The following is a 22529-nucleotide window of genomic DNA, read 5'->3' on the forward strand; positions in this document are numbered from 1 at the left end:
CTGATCGATGAGAAAAGTCTTCAAATTTGCACTTATTCTTTTGATAAAACAGTTAAATGCTACAGCCGTGAAGCACATGACATAAACAAATTGTGGATAATGACAAAGTGTGAACTACAACTCTTCTCTAAATTATGTAAAACTATACTAATGAGTAAAAGTGTGAACATTCCTGATATAGCAAACAGATGAACGGCAGCACTTCAAAATGCAGATTTATGCCAAACAATCTGACTGCAAATTCCAAAAGAAGCTGGACACTGACCAGAAGCACTTGAATGAGTTGAGCCTTTATCGAATTAAACTTCTTCACGTCTAATATGTGCAAACCCCTCGTACTTTCTTCTCTGGCTGATCTCTTTTTCATCATTTAAGTTGACCAATTTGGTCATGCATGATCGAGTTCATTATCATAACAATGAGGCAAACGATGGGAGTCGAGACGAAAGAAACTTGGGGGAGGTTTGCGGGGACATGCAAGATCTGCTTGTAGATGTTTCTCACGAAGATCCAGGGGTAGTGAACCGCTAATGAGGATCAGACATTTACTTCTAAAGAAAGATAAATCATTTATTTTCTAAATATTGTTGCAGATAAATGGTGTTTTACAACTCCCGTTGATAATTTGGCCTTTGTCTTTTTCACTTTTCCTGCAGCATGACAAGACTAATGTTGACTTTTCTTTTAACGTCTCTTTCAGCAACAGGAGATGATTGTTATGAATGAGATTTGGCTACCCTGATGGCCAGAATCGCAAACTAAATTAAATTTTTAAAAATCCTGTCCCAGCTAATTATTTTATAAGATGCAAGTAACATATCAAAATACATGCTACATCTGATCACTACACTGCATAATGTAGCTGCTTTATATGAAAGCTAATGTCTGAAGGCTGTATGTTCCACAAATTTCTGCCTCCGACAGCATCATGAAGCCATTAAGCTGGCTGAACTGTCTGTCAGTGCAGCTGTGAGTTTCGCTGACTTGCACAAACTTTTCCTGCTTACTAGGCAGGTTGAGCAGAACGAACACTCCCACAGCAGCGAGGCATCAGTACCACCGGGAACAGGTAGCCAACATCACTGCAGCACAGATAGTATGTTTGTTCAGTACTGCAAAACATGGTTAAGACATGGCTATCCTATATCCTTATATATGTACTTCTAATTCAAATTTTGATTTATGCTCCATCATTTCCTGCAAGTCGGACTCGGCAATTATTTTTATACCAAATAGACAATGTCTATTTGATTTTTAAAATCCAGAAGTGGTGGAGGGAAAGAACAGATGAGATCTACTATGAAAAAAATGACAAAGTTAACGAGAGAACATGAAATTTACAAAGGGAAATATTATTTCCTGGGTATTTACAGATTTCAAACAAAACAGAACAACATGAGTCAAAAGTAATGGCAGGGCTGTGATGCTAACCTCAAACTGAGAAACGGGCAACAACAGAACCATCTCATTTTCAAGGCATCTATTTTTTTTAAACAGTTACATTTTTATGGACAGCATGAAGACTAAGTTTCTATGGACTAATACACCACTGAGAGAAAACAACCTAATGATTGAGGACATATGAATTATTATTATTAAAAATCCTACTTCAGGTCACTTTAATAATAAAGTTCTGTTTCAGTTTGTTTAGATTTTTTTTTTTGCTAAACTTCCAATGAAATGAGGCTACTTTCTGAATTGAAGAACAAAAACACACATAATGTTCCAACAGAAAGTATCGGTTTTAGTTTGTTGAAAGACTACGTAAATTTTTATTTAAAAAAACTTTTTATAACCAGTCAAATCCCATTGAGATCACAGATCTCTATTACAAGGGAGGCCTGGGCCTGAAGGCAGCCTAACATATATGTTGGGAGGAAAGTACCTGGAAAAAACCCACACAAGCACTAGGAGAACATGCAAACTCCACAAAGAAAGACTCCAGGTCCAAACCAGGGACTGAACCCAGGACCTTCTTCCTGTGAAACAACAGTGTTAACATGAGCAAATATTTGATCAAATTGAAATGTATTCAGATAAAATAATCCAAATGTATCGTTTACAAGGGCACAATCCATTCACGACGAGCGTTGACATGCAGCATGCTTTTATTCAGAATAAAAGTACTGATGACATGTGCAGTAAACTTTCCTTTGAAAAAAAACAACAAAAAAAACCCCAGAAGTTCTACTTCTGTGATGAACATAAACAAACCTGAGCACCCAAAACCTGCGCCAGGTTTTAATGACAGTGGAGACGTTACTGCACTCCCTGAATGAGCTACAGGTAATACAGATAATTTTGAGCTCTTTCAAAGTTTCTAGTAGAAATGTTGTGTCGCTCACAGACCAATTTTGCTTCGCCCACATATTAGCATCTAGCCAGGCGGAAATACGTGAGATTGACATAGGTCACACATAGTCAGGTCAGTTTTCCACAATTGGAAGAAAATGATCAGATTAAGTGTTTACATGCACACCGTTCGGATTACGAATCAGCATAAACCACCCCTCTCATTTAGGTCGTTTTCACACCAGATAGTCCGATAGACTCGGTTCGGGACCAATATTCATGACCTTCTGTTTACATTTGAGCTGGTGAGTTTGCATTCACACTGCACTGTGCAGTCGAGTCAACCTGTTGAACCAACCTATTCCCCCGCGTGCCTGTGGGGGCGCTGCACCAAGAACTACTGAAATAAACGACACAAAAACCTCTGAAGACACGTCTTCTTCTTCTGTAAATAAAAATAAAAACGAAGTGGCATCAAGTTTTTGCAGTATTAGGAGTTATATTTTGTCATTTTTCAAAAGTGGACTTAGCATGAGCAGAAGATGAGACAGAAGACCATGGAGAATATTGTTTTTCACACAAGGCAGCTGACGGCTCCATATGAGGTCAGAGAAATGCATGTTTGTTTACCCTGCGGAGCGGGTCCGGTCTGTTTACATTCACACTGTACTCGAACCGCGCTGGAGTTCGCTTCTACCGGACCGAGACCTAGGTTTTAGCCTGGGCCAGAGTTTGCCTTTTTGTTCCGTGACAGAATTCGATGGCGCGTTCACACCTCCCTAAACGAACCGGACTTTCTAGGAAAACGAGCTAGAGTTCGATTAAAGCAGACTAAACAGGGCTGGTGTGAATGCACCCTTAATCACAGGATAAAGTCAACAAACGAAGCTGAGAACGTCTAAAACAACTCAAACCTCATAATACTATTTACGTGATTCAACAAAAAGCTGCAACAGATTTTTAACACAGAATAAAATACGTTTTAAATATGCAAAACTAATTTAATGAGTGTGACATTTATCATATGGTTATTTCTGATTAAAATTTCTGGAAAAATTGAGCAGCAAATGTTCTTATGGTGAAACAAGTAGATGAGCAGCCCCTTAATTTACTAAGCTTTATTATAACAGATACCCTGTCTGCTTTAAGTACAATTTTTATCTAGTTATTGGGAAAAGAACAGCATGATGAGGAGACTTTGTGAGAGATTCCAAATGTTCTTGAGCCAAACGCGACAAGGCTCACTGTGCGGCTTGGTCCCAAGTGACTACTTTGGTTAATTAACTAAAGAGCCATTTGTTTACACAGATTTTGGGGTTCAAAGGCATCCAGAAGGCCATTTTTTGTTGTTTTGTTTTTACTTTTGTCTTACTTTAGATTTGTTCCAAGTGTTACTATTATATTTTAAGGAAAAAACAAGAATTCAGTGCTACTCAAATACTCTAACAGCTTCAAACACAAAAACACATTTGTTACTCCTTGTACAAAAACAAAGAGCTTGTGAATATTCATACTTTTTAAACATAGCTCAGCTCAAAGGTTTTGTCTTCAATGAAATTATTTGAATGGATGCTAAAACAATAAAATGTAGCATCAAACAAATGAAGAGCAGAGGTTTGAGATGTCATTTCAAGTTGGTTAAAAGTGAATAGTTTCACCTGAAATCCCGCCCCTGGGAAAAAAAAACAATCAAAACTAGTAAAGTTTTTATATTTTTCAAAAGAACCATCTCTGTTGCACGTCATAAAACTCATCACTATCAGCAAATATTTTCAACCTATACACATACAGTAAGGTTTAAAAAAAAAAATAGTTATAAAGAAGCACCACCATACAAAACTATATCTGAAAATGTTTTTAAGTGCAGGGAGGTAAAGTAAGAGAAGTAGGACACGCTTGAAATAGATGTAGCAGGTGTGTGGGGACAAAGTAAAAAAAAATTGAAGGAACAATAAAAAGGGTGCCGACCGAGAGAAACAGAGAAGGCAAAAGTACCTGACAAATGTACCCGTACTAAAGGATCAGGGCAGTGTAAGAAGAATCAAGAGTCATAGTCCTGCACTTAAACAATCTATAGACAATTTTGCATAAACTTTTTGAGCAAACAGTTCTAGTATCAGTTCTTCTGAGCTGGTTCAACATTAGAAGAAAAAAAATTAAAAATCACAAATGATTTGCTTTTCCTCAGGCCAGAAATGTATCAAAGCATTACACTGTTATGGAAACACAAATATCAAAATTAAACAGACCATTTTCCCAACCAAAAAGCACAACAATAAAGTTCAATGTCATTTACTGGCTCCAAACTGGAAACTGGTCACAAGACTGTAAACTAGTAAACAGCTACATTTGAGTTGGGGGATGGGGGGGTTAAAAAGAACGCCTGAACAAATGTCTAATTCCTAAATATAGATATAGAACCACAGTTTTGACTGAATGCATTACTATTCTCTTTTGTAAACATTTAAAGATCACTTGTTGCTTGCTTGGATGTATTTTTAAGACACTCACCCAGAAGTTGCTCTGAAATACAGCCATTTCGCTCAAAGAAAGCCAGCAATCTGCGGAGAAAAGACAAAACAATGGTGCATTACAGAAGAGGTGGATGTCAATTTATTTTTCAATCTGACCTCAATTTTCTCCAGTGGTGGAGAAAATGACCATTTGGATTTTTTTGTAATATTCTGTAAAATGGCTTTATTTTCAGTCTCGTCTCTTCTTTTGACATTAAGTCATCGCAAACTGCACATTACTGAAATCCCTGTCTTTATAACTCCTGAGACACCCTTAGTGTATGACGGGAGCTCCTGAGAGACAGAAAGCAGGAGTTAAACAATTTGCTTCAAATAAATATATCAAAGGATGGAGGATGCTGATGAAAGTGGCAGAATAGCAGTAGGTATGTGGGTGAACATAAAAAACAACAGGGGAGAAGGCAAATCGATAAAAAGAAACTAGACAGAAGAAATTTTTGCAATCACCAAGGAGATGATGAAATAAATGTGGTCCTCAAGTGTGATCTGCTCTGAAAAAGATATGTTGATCATTTCTGTAGCTGTTCTCAAATATATAATAAAAAAATAATAATTTTATGAAATGTGGCAGACTGAACTATGTAGCTCTAAAGTGTAGAGTTAAAACTGAGAGAAGCCAAAATTCAAAATTAATAGGTTTTGTTATATTGGAGTTTTTGAGTTAATAGTCACTTCTCAAAGAAATTCTCCCATTAAGACAGGTTACTGGTCTCCAACTTATGCCCTCATAAAAAAACACTCATTTGAAACAAACAGATGTATTGAAATCTGCTCTTGCCTTTTCCAGAAATCCATAATATAGAACGTTTCTCATGGGTTGTCCCTAACAGGAATCCTGCTGTCTGATATTCTGCTGACCGTGGTCATTCGTGTGTGTGCGTGCGTGCTGACAACAGTCTTTTTTCTGGACTGGCACAGACTCGGCTCAGGCCTGGTGATTTGGCATTAGGCGGCAGCAGCATACAGATACAAACACACACAAACCTGACACACCTCACACCTTGTTAATTAACTCAGCAGAGGCACTAGAAGCCCTGCAGATAAATCTGTGTGAGGAAAATCAGGACCGTCCTGCAGAAAGAAAAGCTTTGCAGAGTGGTGAAGGCTACACAGAAAACTGCCGGAGTCAGCCTCCCCACCATCACGGACTTATACACCTCCAGATGCAGGAAGAGGGCCACCTGCATCATGAAGAACCCCAGTCACCCAGAACACACACTTTTTGCCCCAATCCCCTCAAGCAGGAGGTTGCAGAGCATTAAGTGCAGAACCACTAGACTGAGGAACGAGGAACAGCTTCTACCCTGAAGCTGCTAGACTCATAAATCCCTAACCAGGATTATCACTGTGAGAAAAAAAAAAAATGACTGTACAGTAGTCCCTCATTTATTGCAGGGATCCGCACCCTGAAGACCCACGATAAGTGAAAAACCGCAAAGTAGGAATAGTAGTACAAGTAGTAAGTAGTAGTTTATTTTATTATTTATATAGATAATATATATTAAGGCATTTTAAACCCTTCCCACACTCTTGCAATATTCTAAACAATGTTTCTAAACTCTAAACGCTCTAAAAGAGCACAGAATGTCATGATTTCAGCTCCCTTCTTCTGCTTTTTGCCACCTGCAAACGCTCTTGGCCACGCCCACTTCTCCGCTCTGCACCTCAACAGCTGATCAGCTGTTTAACTGCAGCAGGAAGTTTATCCTGCAGCAGTAAGGGCTGCACAAAGCTGCAGGAGGAAGCTTTTTCTGCTGCTCTGGACTGCACAAAGCTGCAGGAGGTGCTAAATAATTTTAAATAATTCATTTTAAATAAGAATTACATGCTGATCGTGCAGCTCATCCATCAATCATCCAATTGTGTGTCATGTCCAGTCTTATTTTGAAAAACCGGGATACAGCAAATCCGAGATAAACGAACTGTGAAGTAGGAGGGACTACTGTAATGCCACTTTGTTTGGTGATATGTGCTGCTCTTATCCATGCTGCTGATCTCATGCTGCAGATTATTTCATGCTGCTGTGTTCATTTGTACTCATCTACTCACACAGACTCACATCCGTGCTGCTGTTGTTCAGCGTATTGTTTTGCACTATTAATGTTTAGCGTATTTCTTAGTTTATATCTTAGATCCTTATTTACAGTTTCTTTTAACACATATTTTTGCTATTGTTGATGTAACTGGGACCCTTTGTACATAATTTTGTTCCACCTCATGTACAATAAAACCTAAAAGAACTTGAACTTGAAGAGGCAGAGAAAGACTAGCTGGGTAACATAATGAGATAGACTATTGCATTCTGTAATAGCTATCAAATTAATTACTTGAAAATAACAGGAAAAGCTTAAATAAATATTTTATGTGTGATTTCAGATGTGAAGAGTCTTGTTTGATGAGCTCAAAGTTATGACAATAATACAAATTAATGTGCCGAACTAGATGTTTTACCAAAAACGTTTTTTGCACACTTGCTCCAGTAGTGGCTGTTGAGCCTTGGCATTCTGTTTGAAACATACAGAGGCAGAATGTGGGGTGTCAGCTATCACACTTTGGGCCAGCAGAACAGGAAGTCATAAAATGGAACTGAAGTGTTTGTGTACCCATATCTAGCATCCGTACAGCTGATATGCACTTGAACAACTCACAAGACCGAAGGTCTGTAATTGCTTTTAGAGCCGTGAAATAGAAAGTTGGTAGACTGGTATTCTGTGCATGAGTACAAATAGGTCAGTGGAAATGTCAGCTTGTAAACAATAAATTTTCCAGTATACAGTCGTCTGAGTTGAACATACATGGCGACATTTACATCGCATGGTCGTCACAACATATGAATAAACATACATTTAAGAATTTCCCACATTACTGTCACCCATTTTATTCTGCTAAAACAAGAGTATTATTTGACTGAGCATGCCACAAGAATGCTGCACATTAGTCAAGATAAGCAACGAAGGTATCTGAACAAAATGGTACCTGACGGCTTACCCATTAAAGTGTAATCAAACATTTATTTTGCAAGTTCAGTTCTTATTTGTACATACTGATTTAATGAACCGTGGGACAATAAAATGAATATTATTTTGTATTTTGGTCTCTACTATAAAAGAAGGGACATAAATACCCCCAATTTGTTTTATATATTGATGAAAAAAAAAGCAGAGCCACTCATAAAAAAATAAAAAATGAATCTTTCAAACGTGTTGTTAATCTTTCCTAAATTTCACAAAAATAGTTTGTTTAGAAGCTGTCAAACAAGATTTTTAAGTTGAAAGGCTTTACTGAAAACCATTACGTTTTAGGAAGACGTTGTGAAACTATTCTTACTTCTAAGAGCATGTCTATGCACCCCATGGTTTAAAGGAGTTTAGTAAATGCACTACAGTATGTGTGATGACAAGACAGGATCAGTAACTAACACAAACCAAAATTTTCTAAATACATTTTGGAAAATATTATCAAAATAAATACATTTTAATTTAATTCTGGATGCATGGATGTGTCAGGACCCCATATGGATATCTGTAAAAGATAAACTGACATTCAGCAGTCTCCATCTGGTACCTACGACACATTCAGATGAATTCAGGGGCCAATAATGCTAGGAGAAGCATACTGTAACCTCGATTTCTCATTTTTACTTAGGTTAATTTTCTTTGTTAGAAATAAAAATCTGAACATATTTTGGCCTTGCTTTGCACGTCACTTTGCATGTTGCACCAATGATTGACCCACATCTGGAAAAATCAAATGACTGAAATGCTATTTATTCATTTTGATTAAATACCTCTTGTTGGTCATTGTTTATTTAGACCTACCATTTTCACAAAATACATAAAATATTCAAATTGTGGTATAATCTGTCTACAATATACTTGTCCTACCTGTGAAATATTTCTTTATGTGATAAACAGATTGATAACAGAGTTAATTTTGACCTCCTACTATCAGTTTGAGAGAAAAATTAATTTTGAATATTAAAAAAAATACACAAACTTAATTTCACTATAAAAGATATAATGAAAAACATAAATTATTATGACCTGCTTAATAACCTTGAATCTTTACAGATAAACATGTTTAAAATAAATAAATGAAAATAATGTCAAATAGCTATAGTGTTTTAAAAATAAGTTATTAAAAGATTAACAAGATTCTGTGAGTCAAACTGTATATGATATAAAACCAAAGTGAGGTTTTGTTAACTTTCTCCTCATAAGTATCCAGAACAAAAACACAATTTTCTTAGTGTTTTCAAGCCTTTCCTTTCCAAAAATACACTTTTTTCTTTAAATATGATGAAGCCAAATTCACATCGATCTAATACAGTAAATACAGGAAAACAAAGTGATAAAGGGACTAAATTGGTGAAGGAAAAGAAAGACTTCATGGGTTTTAAATCAAATTAACAGAAATGGTGTATTGGTTCAATTTAAAACCAGATGAGAAAATAAAAGGCATACAGAATAAGGCTGTCATCATTTTGATACTTCTAAACTGAAGTTATTTTAAGTTCAACACAGACTGATTGGCTATAAACAGAAATAAATGAGAATTGTGAATGTGTAGCAGGTGACAGAAGGCCAGGGATTTACACAGCAGCAGTATGGTTGCAAAAAACATTTTAGACGGAGATTATAATCTTTAACAGAAACACAGACCGAGAATGCAACCAGCCTTATCAACAAAGACACACTGACCTCCTCCTCTGCAACCCTTGCAGCGCCTGACAACACACAGATGGCTGCCAAGAAAAATTACGGCTTAAAAAAAGCAGATGGAGAGGGGTGAAAGAAAGTCTCTCACACTTACAAAAACTACCCACGAACCGTTTAATTCCTTCAGGAAATAAACGATGTAACGACTCCACCCATTGCTGTTTTTTTTTATTTATTTTATTTTTTTTACTTCCTTTGCCAGAGACAGGTCAATCGGCAGATGTCTCTGAGGGAAGAAAGGATGGTCAGCACAAACTTCCTCCTCCTCTCAACCTCCACCTGCCTTTCTCCTTCCACTTGGAGAAGAAATTAAAGAGGCTGTGTAGGAATTACATCCTACTCGTATCCTCTTATTGCTGCGAAAGAGCAAATAAAATGATTTTTCCGACTTCAGAGGCAAAATAAAAATAAAACTGGGTTAAATGTAATGACAGGGAAAAGAGTGGAGTAAAAATACTTGGGTAACCTTTGCACAAGCAGATTTGTCACAGGCTCCGGGAGCAAAGCTGATGGGAGAAACTAAACGATGCAAAAATAAAAAGGGTGGGGGGAATAAAAACGAAGAAGGCCACATAGATGGATAAAAAGAACAAAGATGATAAAAGGTTAAACAAAATTTTAGTGACAATGCTAAATGATGTGAACTAAATTTACAATTACATTTTCTCAACTGTCAACATCTAATGATTAATACAACATTAATGATTTACCAAATTCTGAGTTAATTAATCAACTTTTATGTCAGCGGCATAGTCACAGTGGTCTTATTTACCTAAGTTAGTAGAATGCAGATGTAGAAAAACCTGCAGACTGAATTCATGGAGCAGCTGGAGCAGCAGATCGACTCCTCTGAGCTTCCATATTAGCTTTGCAGTTTGTGTCGGGGCCAATTTTGCCTTCGCTGCCACCAACACTGCTCTGCTCTCCTCTGCCACAAATGACTCGTATCTCTGGATTATACTTATTGCCCACTGCCAAAAGGTGAAGGAGAAATAATAATGTTTTTTGTGTGTCCATGTCTGTGGATGTGTGTTACCAGATTATCTCATAACCACAGGACAGATTTTAATAAAACCTTCAGAAAGTAATAACTGAATGTGAACCATCATGGGCTCACACCTTACTTTATGTTCAAGTTTAGAGCTAAACTATTCTACTCTAGCATGGAAGGTGACGGGCGATATGCATTACTTTATGTTGTATTATTGTTTTTATTGGTCCATTAATAGTTAATAAACATTCCTTTTTTTACACAAGCACCTTTAAATCTTATCCATGCTTATGCTGGCATTTTTATTTTACTTCTCATATTAGCCCATATTCTTACATTAATAAGAAATCATTAAAAATTTTGCAAGCATAAACTGAGTTAGTTGAGTATATTGACATGTTTTACCAATAACAGGTGGTTATGTATATGATCTACTGCGTGTGTTAAGAGTTTATTAACAATGATATGCCATTTTACTCATAAATCAAAAACTAAAATGCAAATATTGATAAATAAAATCTATAATAATGGTTTGTTTTTTTTGTTTGAAAAGGACTGAACTATAGGCTGATTGTGAGCATGTTAACAATTGAGCCACTTGTTTATTGATTTAGCAAAATAACGTGCTCATTTAGGTCATTTATCCACCGCAATGTTTTGATGTCTGATGTGTTAGAATCTGATTATTTTCTGTGATGTTTTATGCAACTGTAACTTTTGTGGGTATTACTATTAAGACGTCAGCACAGCTTTCTAATATCTTACAAACAAATCAGTGAGTCAGTGAAATCAAAAATCTGACTGCATAACATTTTTTGCACGTTCGAATTGTTGGTGCAACCCACAAAATCAAGTGTGTCCACAACAGCATATTAAAACAGAACCAGAACTTTACTGATGAACGTTCACCAAAATGGTGACAGAATTACTCCCTGTATTTAAGGACTGAGCGACACAAGGCAGAGCTAAGTTCTTGAAGCAATAAATTGGCTGTCCAGTGCTTGAGACAGAGAAGTAGATAGACAACAAACACAATAAACATGAGGAGGCAGCACGAAAGAAAGTGAAAGCTGAGTGATATACACAACCCAGGCTGTCAGCTCCCCATTGTCCCAGCCTGAATGTGCTTTTGTCACTGCAGCATACAGCTTCAGTCCAGGCCCGTCTGTAACAACGTACCAGAGGAGCGTCCCTCCTGAGCTTTGGCATGACCAGCTGTGTGAGAGCAGAAGGCACGTGACGTCCATAAACTGTTTGTTATAGCTCAGCTGTGAATTCTACATTTTTATAAATGGTTGCAAGTTAGTGAACAATTTAAAGCCATAATAGCTGTCAAAATACATGATTTTTCAATGTTCTTGGTTAGTTTTTTTTTGGTTTTTTTTACAGTTTTTGTCATATATGAGAAGAATAACCACTAAATATGCATCGTTCACTATAAGTCCACCTATCTATTTTCTTTGGCCGTTTTTCCTTTTCGGGTTGCTGGCAGAGTCTCCTGTGAGACGGAGCTTTAACTCCCACCTCCGGGAGAACTTCGAACATGTTCCGGGGGAGGTGGGAGACATTGAGTCCGAGTAGGCCATGTTCCGTGCCTCTATTGTCGAGGCGGCTTATCGTAACTGCGGCCGCAAGGTTGTCGGTGCCTGTCGCGGCGGCAACCCTCGAACCCGGTGGTGGACACCGTCGGTGAGGGATGCTGTCAGGCTGAAGAAGGAGTCCTATCAGGCCTTTTTGGCCTGTGGGACCCCAGAAGCAGCTGATGGGTACCGGCAGTCCAAGCGACATGCGGCTCGAGTGGTCACTGAGGCAAAAACTCGGGCATGGGAGGAGTTTGGAGAGGCCATGGAGGATGACTTCTGCATGGCTTCGAGACGATTCTGGTCCACCATCCGGCGTCTCAGGGGGGGAAAGCGGTACACCACCAACACTGTTTATAGTGGGGGTGGTGTGCTGCTGACCTAAACTCGGGATGTCGTGGGTCGGTGGGCAGAATACTTTGAAGACCTCCTCAATCCCACCGGCACATCTTCCACTGAGGAAGCGAAGCCTGGGGACTCTGGGTCGGGCCCTCCAATCTCTGGTGCTGAGGTCACCGAGGTGGTTAAAAAGCTCCTCGGTGGCAGGGCCCCAGGGGTGGATGAGATTCGCCCAGAGTTCCTTAAGGCTCTGGATGTTATAGGGTTGTGTTGGCTTACGCGACTCTGCAATATTGTGTGGGCATCGGGGGAAGTTCCCCTGGATTGTCAGAGTCAGAGAGTCAGAGTCAGAGTCAGTCAGAGTTTCTTTATTGTCATTCGCACCTCATGTGGTACATGTGGTGGAGCGAAATTATGTACACAGGGTCCCAGTTACATCCAACAATAAAATGTATAAGAAAAACAGTAATAACATCTAAGATATGAACTAAGAAAAACATCAACTAAATATACACTAAGCACTCATAACATAAAACATTGAACATCACCACAAACATGAACATGAGTCTGTGAGCAGATGTGCACGCATGAACACATCAACATTGAAACAGATCAGCAGCAACATGAAACAGATCAGCAGCAACATGATATGGTTTTTCACAGTGATTATTCTAGTTAGAGATTCATGAGTCTAACAGCCTCAGGGTAGAAGCTGTTCCTCAGTCTAGTGGTTCTACACTTAATGCTCCTTAACCTCCTTCCTGAGGGGAGTGGGGCAAAAAGTGTGTGTGCTGGGTGGGTGGGGTCCTTCATGATGCAGGTGGCCCTCTTCCTGCATCTGGAGGTGTAGATGTCTGTGATGGTGGGGAGGCTGATTCCAACAGATTTCTGTGCAGCCTTCACCACTCTCTGCAAAGCTTTTCTTTCTGCAGCTGTGCAGCCTCCATGCCACACATTGATGCTCGAGCACAGGATGCTCTCCACTGCACACCTGTAGAAGGAGGTGAGGACTGAGCTTCCCAGACCAGCTCGCCTCAGCCGTCTGAGGAAGTAGAGTCTCTGATGAGCTTTCTTGATCAGGCTGGTGGTGTTGTTGCTCCAGCTGAGGTTGTCATTCATGTGTACACCCAAGTACTTGTAGCTGGAGACCACATTGTCAGACCGAGGTGGTGGTTCCCCTAATCAAAAAGGGGGACCGTAGAGTGTGTTACAACTACAGGGGTATCACGCTCTTAAGCCTCCCTGGTAAGGTCTATTCGGGGGTTCTGGAGAGGAGGGTCCGTCGGATAGTCGAACCTCGGATTCAGGAGGAGCAGTGCGGTTTTCGTCCTGGCGTGGAACACTGGACCAGCTCTACACTCTCAGCAGGGTCCTGGAGGGTGCGTGGGAGTTTGCCAAACCGGTCTACAGGTGCTTTGTGGACTTGGAGAAGGCGTTCGACCGCATCCCTTGGGGAACCATGTGGGGGTACTCTGGGAGTATTGGGTACCGGGCCCTTTGATACGGGTTGTTAGGTCCCTGTATGACCAGTATCAGAGCCTGGTCTGCATTGCCGGCAGTAAGTCGGGCTTGTTCCCGGTGAGAGTTGGACTCCGCCAAGGTTGCCCTTTGTCACCGATTCTGTTCATAACTTTTATAGACAGAATTTCTAGGCGCAGTCAATGTGTTGAGGGGATCCATTTTGGTGGCCTTAGGGTTGCGTCTCTGCTTTTGCAGATGATGTGGTCCTATTGGCTTCATCAGATCGTGATCTACAGCTGTCGCTGGAGCAGTTCGCAGCAGAGTGCGACGCGGCCGGGATGAGGATCAGTTCCTCCAAATCCGAGGCCATGGTCTTGAGCCGGAAAAGGGTAGAGTGCCCACTCCGGGTCAGGGAAGAGGTCCTGCCCCAAGTGGAGGAGTTCAAGTATCTTGGGGTCTTGTTCACGAATGAGGGAAAAATGGAATGTGAGATCGATAGGCAGAAAGGTGCAGCGTCTGCAGTGAAGCGGGCGCTGTACAGGTCTGTCGTGGTGAAGAGAGAGCTGAGTCGAAAGGCGAAGCTCACAATTTACCGATCGATGTTCCTACCCTCATCTATGGCCATGAACTTTGGGTTGTGACCGAAAGAACGAGATCTCGGAGACAAGCGACCAAAACTAGTTTTTTCCGCAGGGTGTCTGGGCTGGGAACGCCTGGGGATTCCCCCGTAGGAGCTGGACCAAGTGGCTGGGGAGAGGGAAGTCTGGGCCTCCCTACTTAGGCTTCTACCCCTACGACCTGACCCCAGATAAGCGGAAGAAAATGGATGTATGGATGGGTTGCTGGCAGCTGGTGCCCATTTCCAACATTCACAGTGTGAAAGGCGGGGTACATACACACTGAACAGGTCACAAGTCCATCACATACAAACAACCATTCACACTCTTACTTGCACCTATTTACAGTTAGCATTTAGCCTAATGTGCATATTTTGAGTCTGTGGGAGGAAAATGGAGTACCCAGAGAAAACCCACATATGCACGGGGAGAAAATGTAAACTCCACTCTGAAAAGCCAGGAAGCGATCCAGGGACCTTCTTGTTGAAAGGCAACAGTTATAGTCACTGCACCGGTGTGCTCCTCACAAGTAAAAAAGAAAAAAAGCATAATTTGTCAAATGACCAAATCAGCAAAATCATGTTTTGTTAGCAACAAATTGAGTCCTTTATTTACGTTCAGATATTGATGAGTACCCTTCAGACAGTCTCAGTGGATACTGATAAGACATTGAGTCAGCAAAATAAACTCTGGATGTAACCTGAGTGGGAAAGGTAGAACAAAGGCATTGAAAGCAAACCTATAGATCATTCTCTCCTTTTATGAAAAGAAACGGCAGCTAAAAGCTGTAAGGATAATAGTTGACAGGAGCAGAGTATGGTAATTTTAGGGAAAAAAATTTGAGCGGTGAAGAGCGATAAAGTAAAACTTATATGCCGAGATGCTGAACTCCGATGGGAATATTTCTGTAACAAATTTTAACCACCCATCCATTATCTTTACCCGCTTCTTCCTTTTCAGGTTGCAGGGGTCAACTGGTGCCCATGTCCATCTATCACTGTGCGAGAGGCAGGGGTACACCCTGGACAGGTCGCAAGTCCATCACAGGGACACGTAGAGACAAACGAGACAAACAACCTCTCTCTAACACTAGGGACAATTTAGAGTTACCAATCAGCCTAACATGCATGTTTTTGGTATGTGGGAGGAAACCTGAGTACCCGGAGAAAACCCACGCATGCACAGAGAGAACATGCAAACTCTACCCAGAAGGGTCCCGGGTCGGGATTTGAACCAGCGTCCTTCTCACTGAGAGGCGTCAGCTTTACCAACTGCGCCACTGTGTCACCTACAAATTGTAACCGATCGCCAAATTTATTGGAAGTAAAGGCGGGCAATATTTGTTTTTTTTTGTTGTTTTTTTAAACATTTTTTTACAAAAACCCTCATGAGGTTACATTACCTCCCAAAAATAATTTAACTATGCAGATATTGTGTTAAACACATAAATTCCTAAACATTGAAAATTATGTATTTCAACAGCCATATGTTAAAACCAATACGGTACTGTGATTTCTGTTTTTGCTAGAGTTAATAAAAATGACTTCCTTCATCTCTTTTGGAGCTAAATCATTCAAGGTAAAAAAAAAATTAAAAAAAAAAATTTTTTAAACACCTGAAACACATCACTCTACTGTGAGTTAATATTTAACTTCATTTTAGAAAACAGAAATGTTTTCTTTTGTTTTGTATCCACCGTAAGAATTTTAAATGCTAAAGGTTGCTGGAGGAAAAACAAAAACTTGACCAAGAATCAGCACCAGAATGATTGTCTATGAAGCTGGAAGCAACCAGTACATAATGTGTCTTGATAAATTATTTAATAAGCAAGAAAATGGCTGGATATTTAGGCGTATTGTTTTATTACTTTGATTAATGAGCTCATTCTTTCAGCTCTAGTTATTTTGATAAATGAAAACTGAATGCAAAAAGATGATTATGAAGTCAAAGTTTCCCCTCTCAAGCTGATGCTCACTTTCAACAAAACATTATTCTTCACAGTTTGGCATAAAACGATAACTAAGTCAGGAGCAGGCCCACTCCTCTATCTTCTATCCCTACCCCCATCTGTACCATATACACTTTGGCTTGAGCCACTGACAGCCTCAGAGGCAGCTTGTAGGGTTTCCCTGCAGGCTGCCACCTGTTCTCATCTGAACTCTAAACATAGTCACAATTATACTACCGATAAGTGTACCAAAACTAGCTGCTCTGAACTGGAAGCTTTCCAGTTATGTTTTAATTAACTAGCAGGTTAATTTTACCATTCCCTGCCTTTCATTTCCAGCCTCTGTGTGCTCTGCTGTTTGGCAAATGCAGAATCAGGCCTTGAAGCACTTTGACCTACATATTAGAGCCTAAACATGTATAATTTATAGTCATCATGGCCACCCAATAATGTGCTGTAAGAAAGCCAGGAACTAAGAAAGGGGCTAAACTTATTTACACGTTTATGGGTCATAAAGCTAACAAAATCGGCCACCTGGGAAGTTTTAGCTGTATGTGCATCACTATTCTTCGCTCTTTGGATAATCAAACAAAATGACTGTCATAAAGCATTAACTCAGAACAGACATTTAATCTAATTCAAATCAAAATGCAAATCAGGTCAACTGGCACCTGTCAGTGCCACCGTTTCCCTACCAGCTTTCATCCCTGACATCTTTAAGGATAAAATGTGGTTTGGTAATTGGTTGTGTGAGGAAAATCCTGTCAGCAAAAACCAAGGATGACAGCAAATGGTTTGAGGACCTTTTTTACTTGCCGTTTTGACAGTGACTGCAAAAACAGCAATCTATAACCTAGCAGCTCAAAAAGTGTGCCAAGATATTTGGCCTAAAACTAATGGAGGAGCTCTTCCACAGTGTGACTACTGTTGTGCTAAAAGTGATTTCTAGTTTAATGTGAGGTGTATGCTTTTTTCCCGATCTCTAGATCTAAATCCAATTAAACATGAGGTAAAGTGCTTTAGAGGATCATCAAAACACCAATTAAGGATATGTTATATAAAATAACAGAGGGACAATTACTTCAATAATGAAGTAAATGAATAAATTAGGGTACAAAAACAGCTTTAATTGGGGAATAATGTGTTATTTTGATAATCTAATCAAAAAGTCAACAGATCATTTTAGCTCAGTTAAACTTTATTGTTTAATTATATCCTTATGCTCTTTAACTACGAATAAACACTGTTTTCATTAAAACAAAAAGATACAAGTATCAGTGTCGCCCTGCTGCTGCTCTGAAAAAAGCATCCATTCATTCACTTTGGAGTGCTACATTAAAAACTAAAATCTATAGGCATCACCACATGTGACTGAGTAATAACTTTCAGTGGACCCCTAGGAGATCAAATGAAACTTCTTCAAATTAGAGCAGAATATATTTGTTTATATTCCATACAATACTTACTTTAGTTCTAGACTGAGAGTTAACTCGTGTTCTTTAGTTTATTTTTAGACTGGCGTCACCTAAAAGGCATGTAATACGCTCTTCGTGAATGAACTGTGGTGAAATGTGCCTGTAAACTGAAAATATGGGCAAAAAGATGACTGTTCCTCTTAACTTTGGTGCACTTTCCCTTTTAAATATAGATCGTTAAACCCACGCTTTTAATAGCTTTTCTTTGTTTACCTCACTTGCAGCCTGGTAGAAGTCAAGACACAATGCAAGCATTGTTTAGCTCTTTAGATGATGTCCAACGAACTGGCAGCATCCATTTGCTCTCAGACACAGAGGGAGAAAAGCAATAACAGCAGATAAACTGTAGCTCATAAAGGCAGCTGATTATGCAAACACTGTGGCTCAAGCTATAGCTGTCTGCAAATAGATTCATTTGTCACACTGAAAAACTAAACTTCAGTCAGGCAATGAAAGGGGAATTCCACTTTAGTGATTTTTGTGCAACCTGACAGTGGTTTACCTGCACCCCAGAAATGTGATGCCATGAAACAAACAAAAAAATGTGAAAATCTAGAGAAATTAGAATAAACTTTTTTTTTTAAAGGCAAGATGTTAATCAGTTAAAACAGTTGAGTTTTGACTCAGAAATTACCAGTGACTAGATATTTTTTCAGACCCTTCTGCTGGGTAGAAAGTTGAAAGCGGCAGGAAACATGGGGAAAAGGAGCAGTGTGGTGCAATGACAGAGAGGCAGGCAGGCCACCCTTAAAACCACAACTTTAAAACCCCAGAACGCATTTATACTGACAAAGGTTACAAGCAACTACACATTTAAAATGGAAAATCTCAACTTATTGTTGGTATTTACAAGACTTGTTCCATTTTGAAACAGTTCACTTTGATGTTTAGTCTGAAAATGAGCAACTGTTTTGGATTGTCACCTATAAAGTTAAGTTTAATAAACAAAAATGTCGAGTTTTAAAAATGATCCAACAAAATATTAAATTTCAGTTCAACACATCCAGACTAAATACTTTTTATACTGAAAGTTCCTTTTAGTTTCTTCTTGCATTAGACTACTAATTCCAATTTATATAGTGTGTTTGAATTTACAGGCACAGACAACCTTTTATTATCCTATGACATCCTTAAAAAAATATATTTTCTGATCCATTTGGTCCAGTAATCATTAATATTTTGTGTTTTCCAAGTGAAAGCCTGGGCAGCTGGTGCAACATGTAAACATGTCTTCTCAATGCCTAATATCATAGATTGAATTTAAGTTCATGTCCAGCAATTACATACAAGCTCTTATATAGAAATATGTTTTAAAACATCAGCATTAATCACAATAAAGTGATTTAAGCAGACAGGATTCAAATAAGTGTAAAAATTCACACAATAATCCACTAATGGAATTCATTAAAAATGCAATGAATCCACAAATATCCTAATAAATGACAGCAAAGTAGCGTCGCAGACCCGCTGTAAAAGCTAATATTCTGTTTTTGTATATTTCAAACATATACGTGACCTTTCTTGTTGTTAGTTTTCCCCCCTCTGCTGTTAGCATAATTTCCCTCCGTTCAAATGTCAAACGAGCGCGTGTGCTGGTGCTTGCTATTTATTTTTAAAAAGTCCGAGCTCGTTTCAGCGGACACTTTCAAGCCTACTTCCCATATTCTTGGCAGAGAGGACGGCAAAAAGACGAAGAACCATTCCTTACCTGGACAAAGTCTTCAGGCAACGTAAAGTACATTTCCCATCCCGAGTGTTGAAGCCGCTTCGGTCCTCCTCACCGCACGGTTTGATTGTAGTAGTACAAATTCATCAGTCAGTTGTGAGCAAGCGCGTTCTTCCACTCAGCTCAAATCTGATTGGCTACTCAGCCCGTCAATCATACAGAAACGTGTAGTAGACATAGCAACCACATGAAGGCGGGACTAAAATTGTATACTAGCAGATGATTGGCTACTGGGTACAACGGCATTAAAAGAAACGTTAGAAATATATGATACAAAAGAAATGTGAATATATATTTTTTCCTCAATAAAATTGATCTCGTAAAGTTGCTCATTGTAAATTGCAATCAATAAATCAAATCAAGAATTGAGAAATTATGGGATTTTTTGAAAATAATAAGGTTGTTGCCTCGGCTTTGACAATTTTGTTGATTTGAGCTACAGTATGAAAAAACATCTGCAAAATTATATTTTATAAATATTTTTGAGACACTAAGTACGGATACACACCTATGGCCACTTAATGTTAATGTTACCAACACCCTACCTGTAATAGAGTATACAGTAAATTAATAATTCTCTGCCTGAATATTTTCCCCTGGATTTCTCTAAACTTGACAAGTTTTTTTATTTGATTTTATTTTATTTTTTTATGTTTCACAAAGTAAATTGTGCACTCTTGTAAACATTGAAATAAATATGATCACGTAAAGCGTAAAAATTCAAAGCAGATACAGTAATTTGTAAGAGGTTACGATTAAAAGGAAATTAGCATAATAACTTTGAAGAATACATGATCATTCTACTACAGTTAATTATGCATGTTATTTGTTTGTGCTTGTTTAAATAAAGTGGAAGTTTTATGTTTAATATTCAATAAGTATTGGAAAAATGCTATGAGACAAATAATTTTGTTAGCGATTTGGGCCAAACTGTTACAATTGGTGCATTTTACTAAATCAAAAATTCAAAACTCTGATTGTGTTTTTATGATACAACATAATAAAAAATGTATTTCCTTCAAAAATTAAAAAAATATATGAATTGCCTTTCATGGGCTAAAGTTGTTGTGCAAGGCCATCGCATGTGCAGGAAGGATTTGTGATGCTGCTTTACTGCAGAGGAGTAGGCAGTGTGCTCTTCATTATGTTGAGCAGCTTGTGCAGTTTTCTTCTTTACACAACCATCTCCAAAAGCTCTAGAGCAACCCTCATCGCAAAACCAGCTTCCTTTATTAGTTTCTTCGAGTCACTGGATCGGATATTGCTTCCACAATGGAGGGCTGCAAATAACTTCCCACAAATTTAGTAAAATTCTTACATCTTACTGTTCCAAAACTTCAAGGAGAAGTGAATACACTCTTTCAACATCAAATCTTTAAAGTTTTCCTAACAGCAAACAATTGGCTCTTAAGAGTCTTACAAAAGTGTTAGAAGAAATCAATGTGTGAATCCAGTTCAGAATTTGATTCATTCCAGTGTGTTTTTGAAGTGTACTACTTCTGCATACTGTACTGTGCATACTGCATACATTCTCTTTGTTCAGATGGTGTTCTGACTTTGTTTTTGTAACTTATACTTTTCATGCAAAAATACTTTAAATGCAAAAATCAACGCAGATGTTCCTGATTTTAGCGTTTTACCAAATGTTTTTTTAATGTAGCTTCATTGTGTTTTGTTTTATGTCACTACTTTTATTTACTTTTTATTTTGCATGTATTTTATGGCTGTTAATTATTGTGTGTACATTATCTGTGGCTTATCTACAATAGGTCTCTCTTGTAAACGAGTCCTCGTGACTCAATGAGACTAACCTGTATAAATAAAGGTTGAATGAGTATTTACCTTTATTTACAAATGCTTTCCATATAGAAATACACAGAGCTCTCTGCTGTAGACAAAAGCAGCTTAATAAACGATCAGGTGTATATTTCATCAAATTACACAGCTTTGGAGAACAGCCAGACTCACAGAAAGTCAGTGCATCACAACTTATTCATGCCTTACTTCATGTCTGAGTTTCTGACTGGTTCTGACTTCCTGAAATGAAAAAAGTTAGTCTTATCCACTTTATTCCTAGGCTCCATGCTGCCTTGCTGAATTATGGGCACAACTTCTTCCAGCGTGGACCAGAACCGGCATTTGTTTATGTGCGAACAGTACAAATTAATGTAGTTACTCCAAGCATTGTGGATTTAATTTAATGTAGGAACACCACCTGTCAGAGCTCAAACAGGACAATATAATCATGCCACTACTGCGTACAAGGGATGAGAGGACGGCCTGAAGAAGTGGCTGCAGATTATAAAAACTAGCACTACACTAGCTCTGTATTAGTGTAGTGTGAATCAATGAAATGACAGTTTCTGTCCATCTGGTCAGTTTTGACATCAGGCCTAGTCCACTACATTAGTAATTACTGGTACACAGTAATAAGGTTGATCGCGTTTTGTTAAGAGGTGGAACACAATCTTATTTAACTTAAAGCAGACGTAGAGCCCAGCCACACCAGAGAAAATTGTAAAACCGAAGATGAACAAATACTATAATGCTGTGCCCTTCATACACTTGAAATTATACCTGATATTCTCATCACATTGTTTTCAATCTGAGGATCTGGCATCTCTTCTTTGGCGGTTTATTGTAGTCCAGCCACAAAGTAGGATGCAGATTTTCCTCCGTCGGCCGTTTGTCAACAACGTAAAATGAGCACACTTACAACGTTTTGGGTGGTCTCTTCACGTTCAGATTTTTCAGCCACATTCTTCTTAATTCCTCATCTGTAGGTAGGCGATGGAAACTATACCGCTTTTCACAGGAACACTCTTTTTGTTTTGGGTCCATATGTTGC

General features: G+C 38.7%; 1 protein-coding gene across 1 annotated transcript in view; it reads right to left on the reverse strand.

Annotated features, from left to right (window-relative positions):
• The window catches only part of fcho1 (FCH and mu domain containing endocytic adaptor 1), a 50847-nt gene extending 31101 nt beyond the window's left edge, over positions 1 to 19746 (reverse strand). Inside the window, exons 1-2 of the mRNA XM_037697843.1 lie at positions 19664 to 19746; positions 4804 to 4853 (exon numbers count right to left, since the gene is read on the reverse strand). Of these exons, the coding sequence (XP_037553771.1) occupies positions 4804 to 4830 (27 nt within the window). The 5' untranslated portion in view covers positions 4831 to 4853; positions 19664 to 19746. The remainder of the gene's footprint in view (positions 1 to 4803; positions 4854 to 19663) is intronic.
• Between the last annotated feature and the right edge of the window lie 2783 nt (positions 19747 to 22529).

The sequence above is a fragment of the Nematolebias whitei genome, chromosome 3 (genome assembly GCF_014905685.2).
Source record: "Nematolebias whitei isolate Nwh7 chromosome 3, NemWhi1, whole genome shotgun sequence".
NCBI lineage: Eukaryota > Metazoa > Chordata > Actinopteri > Cyprinodontiformes > Rivulidae > Nematolebias > Nematolebias whitei.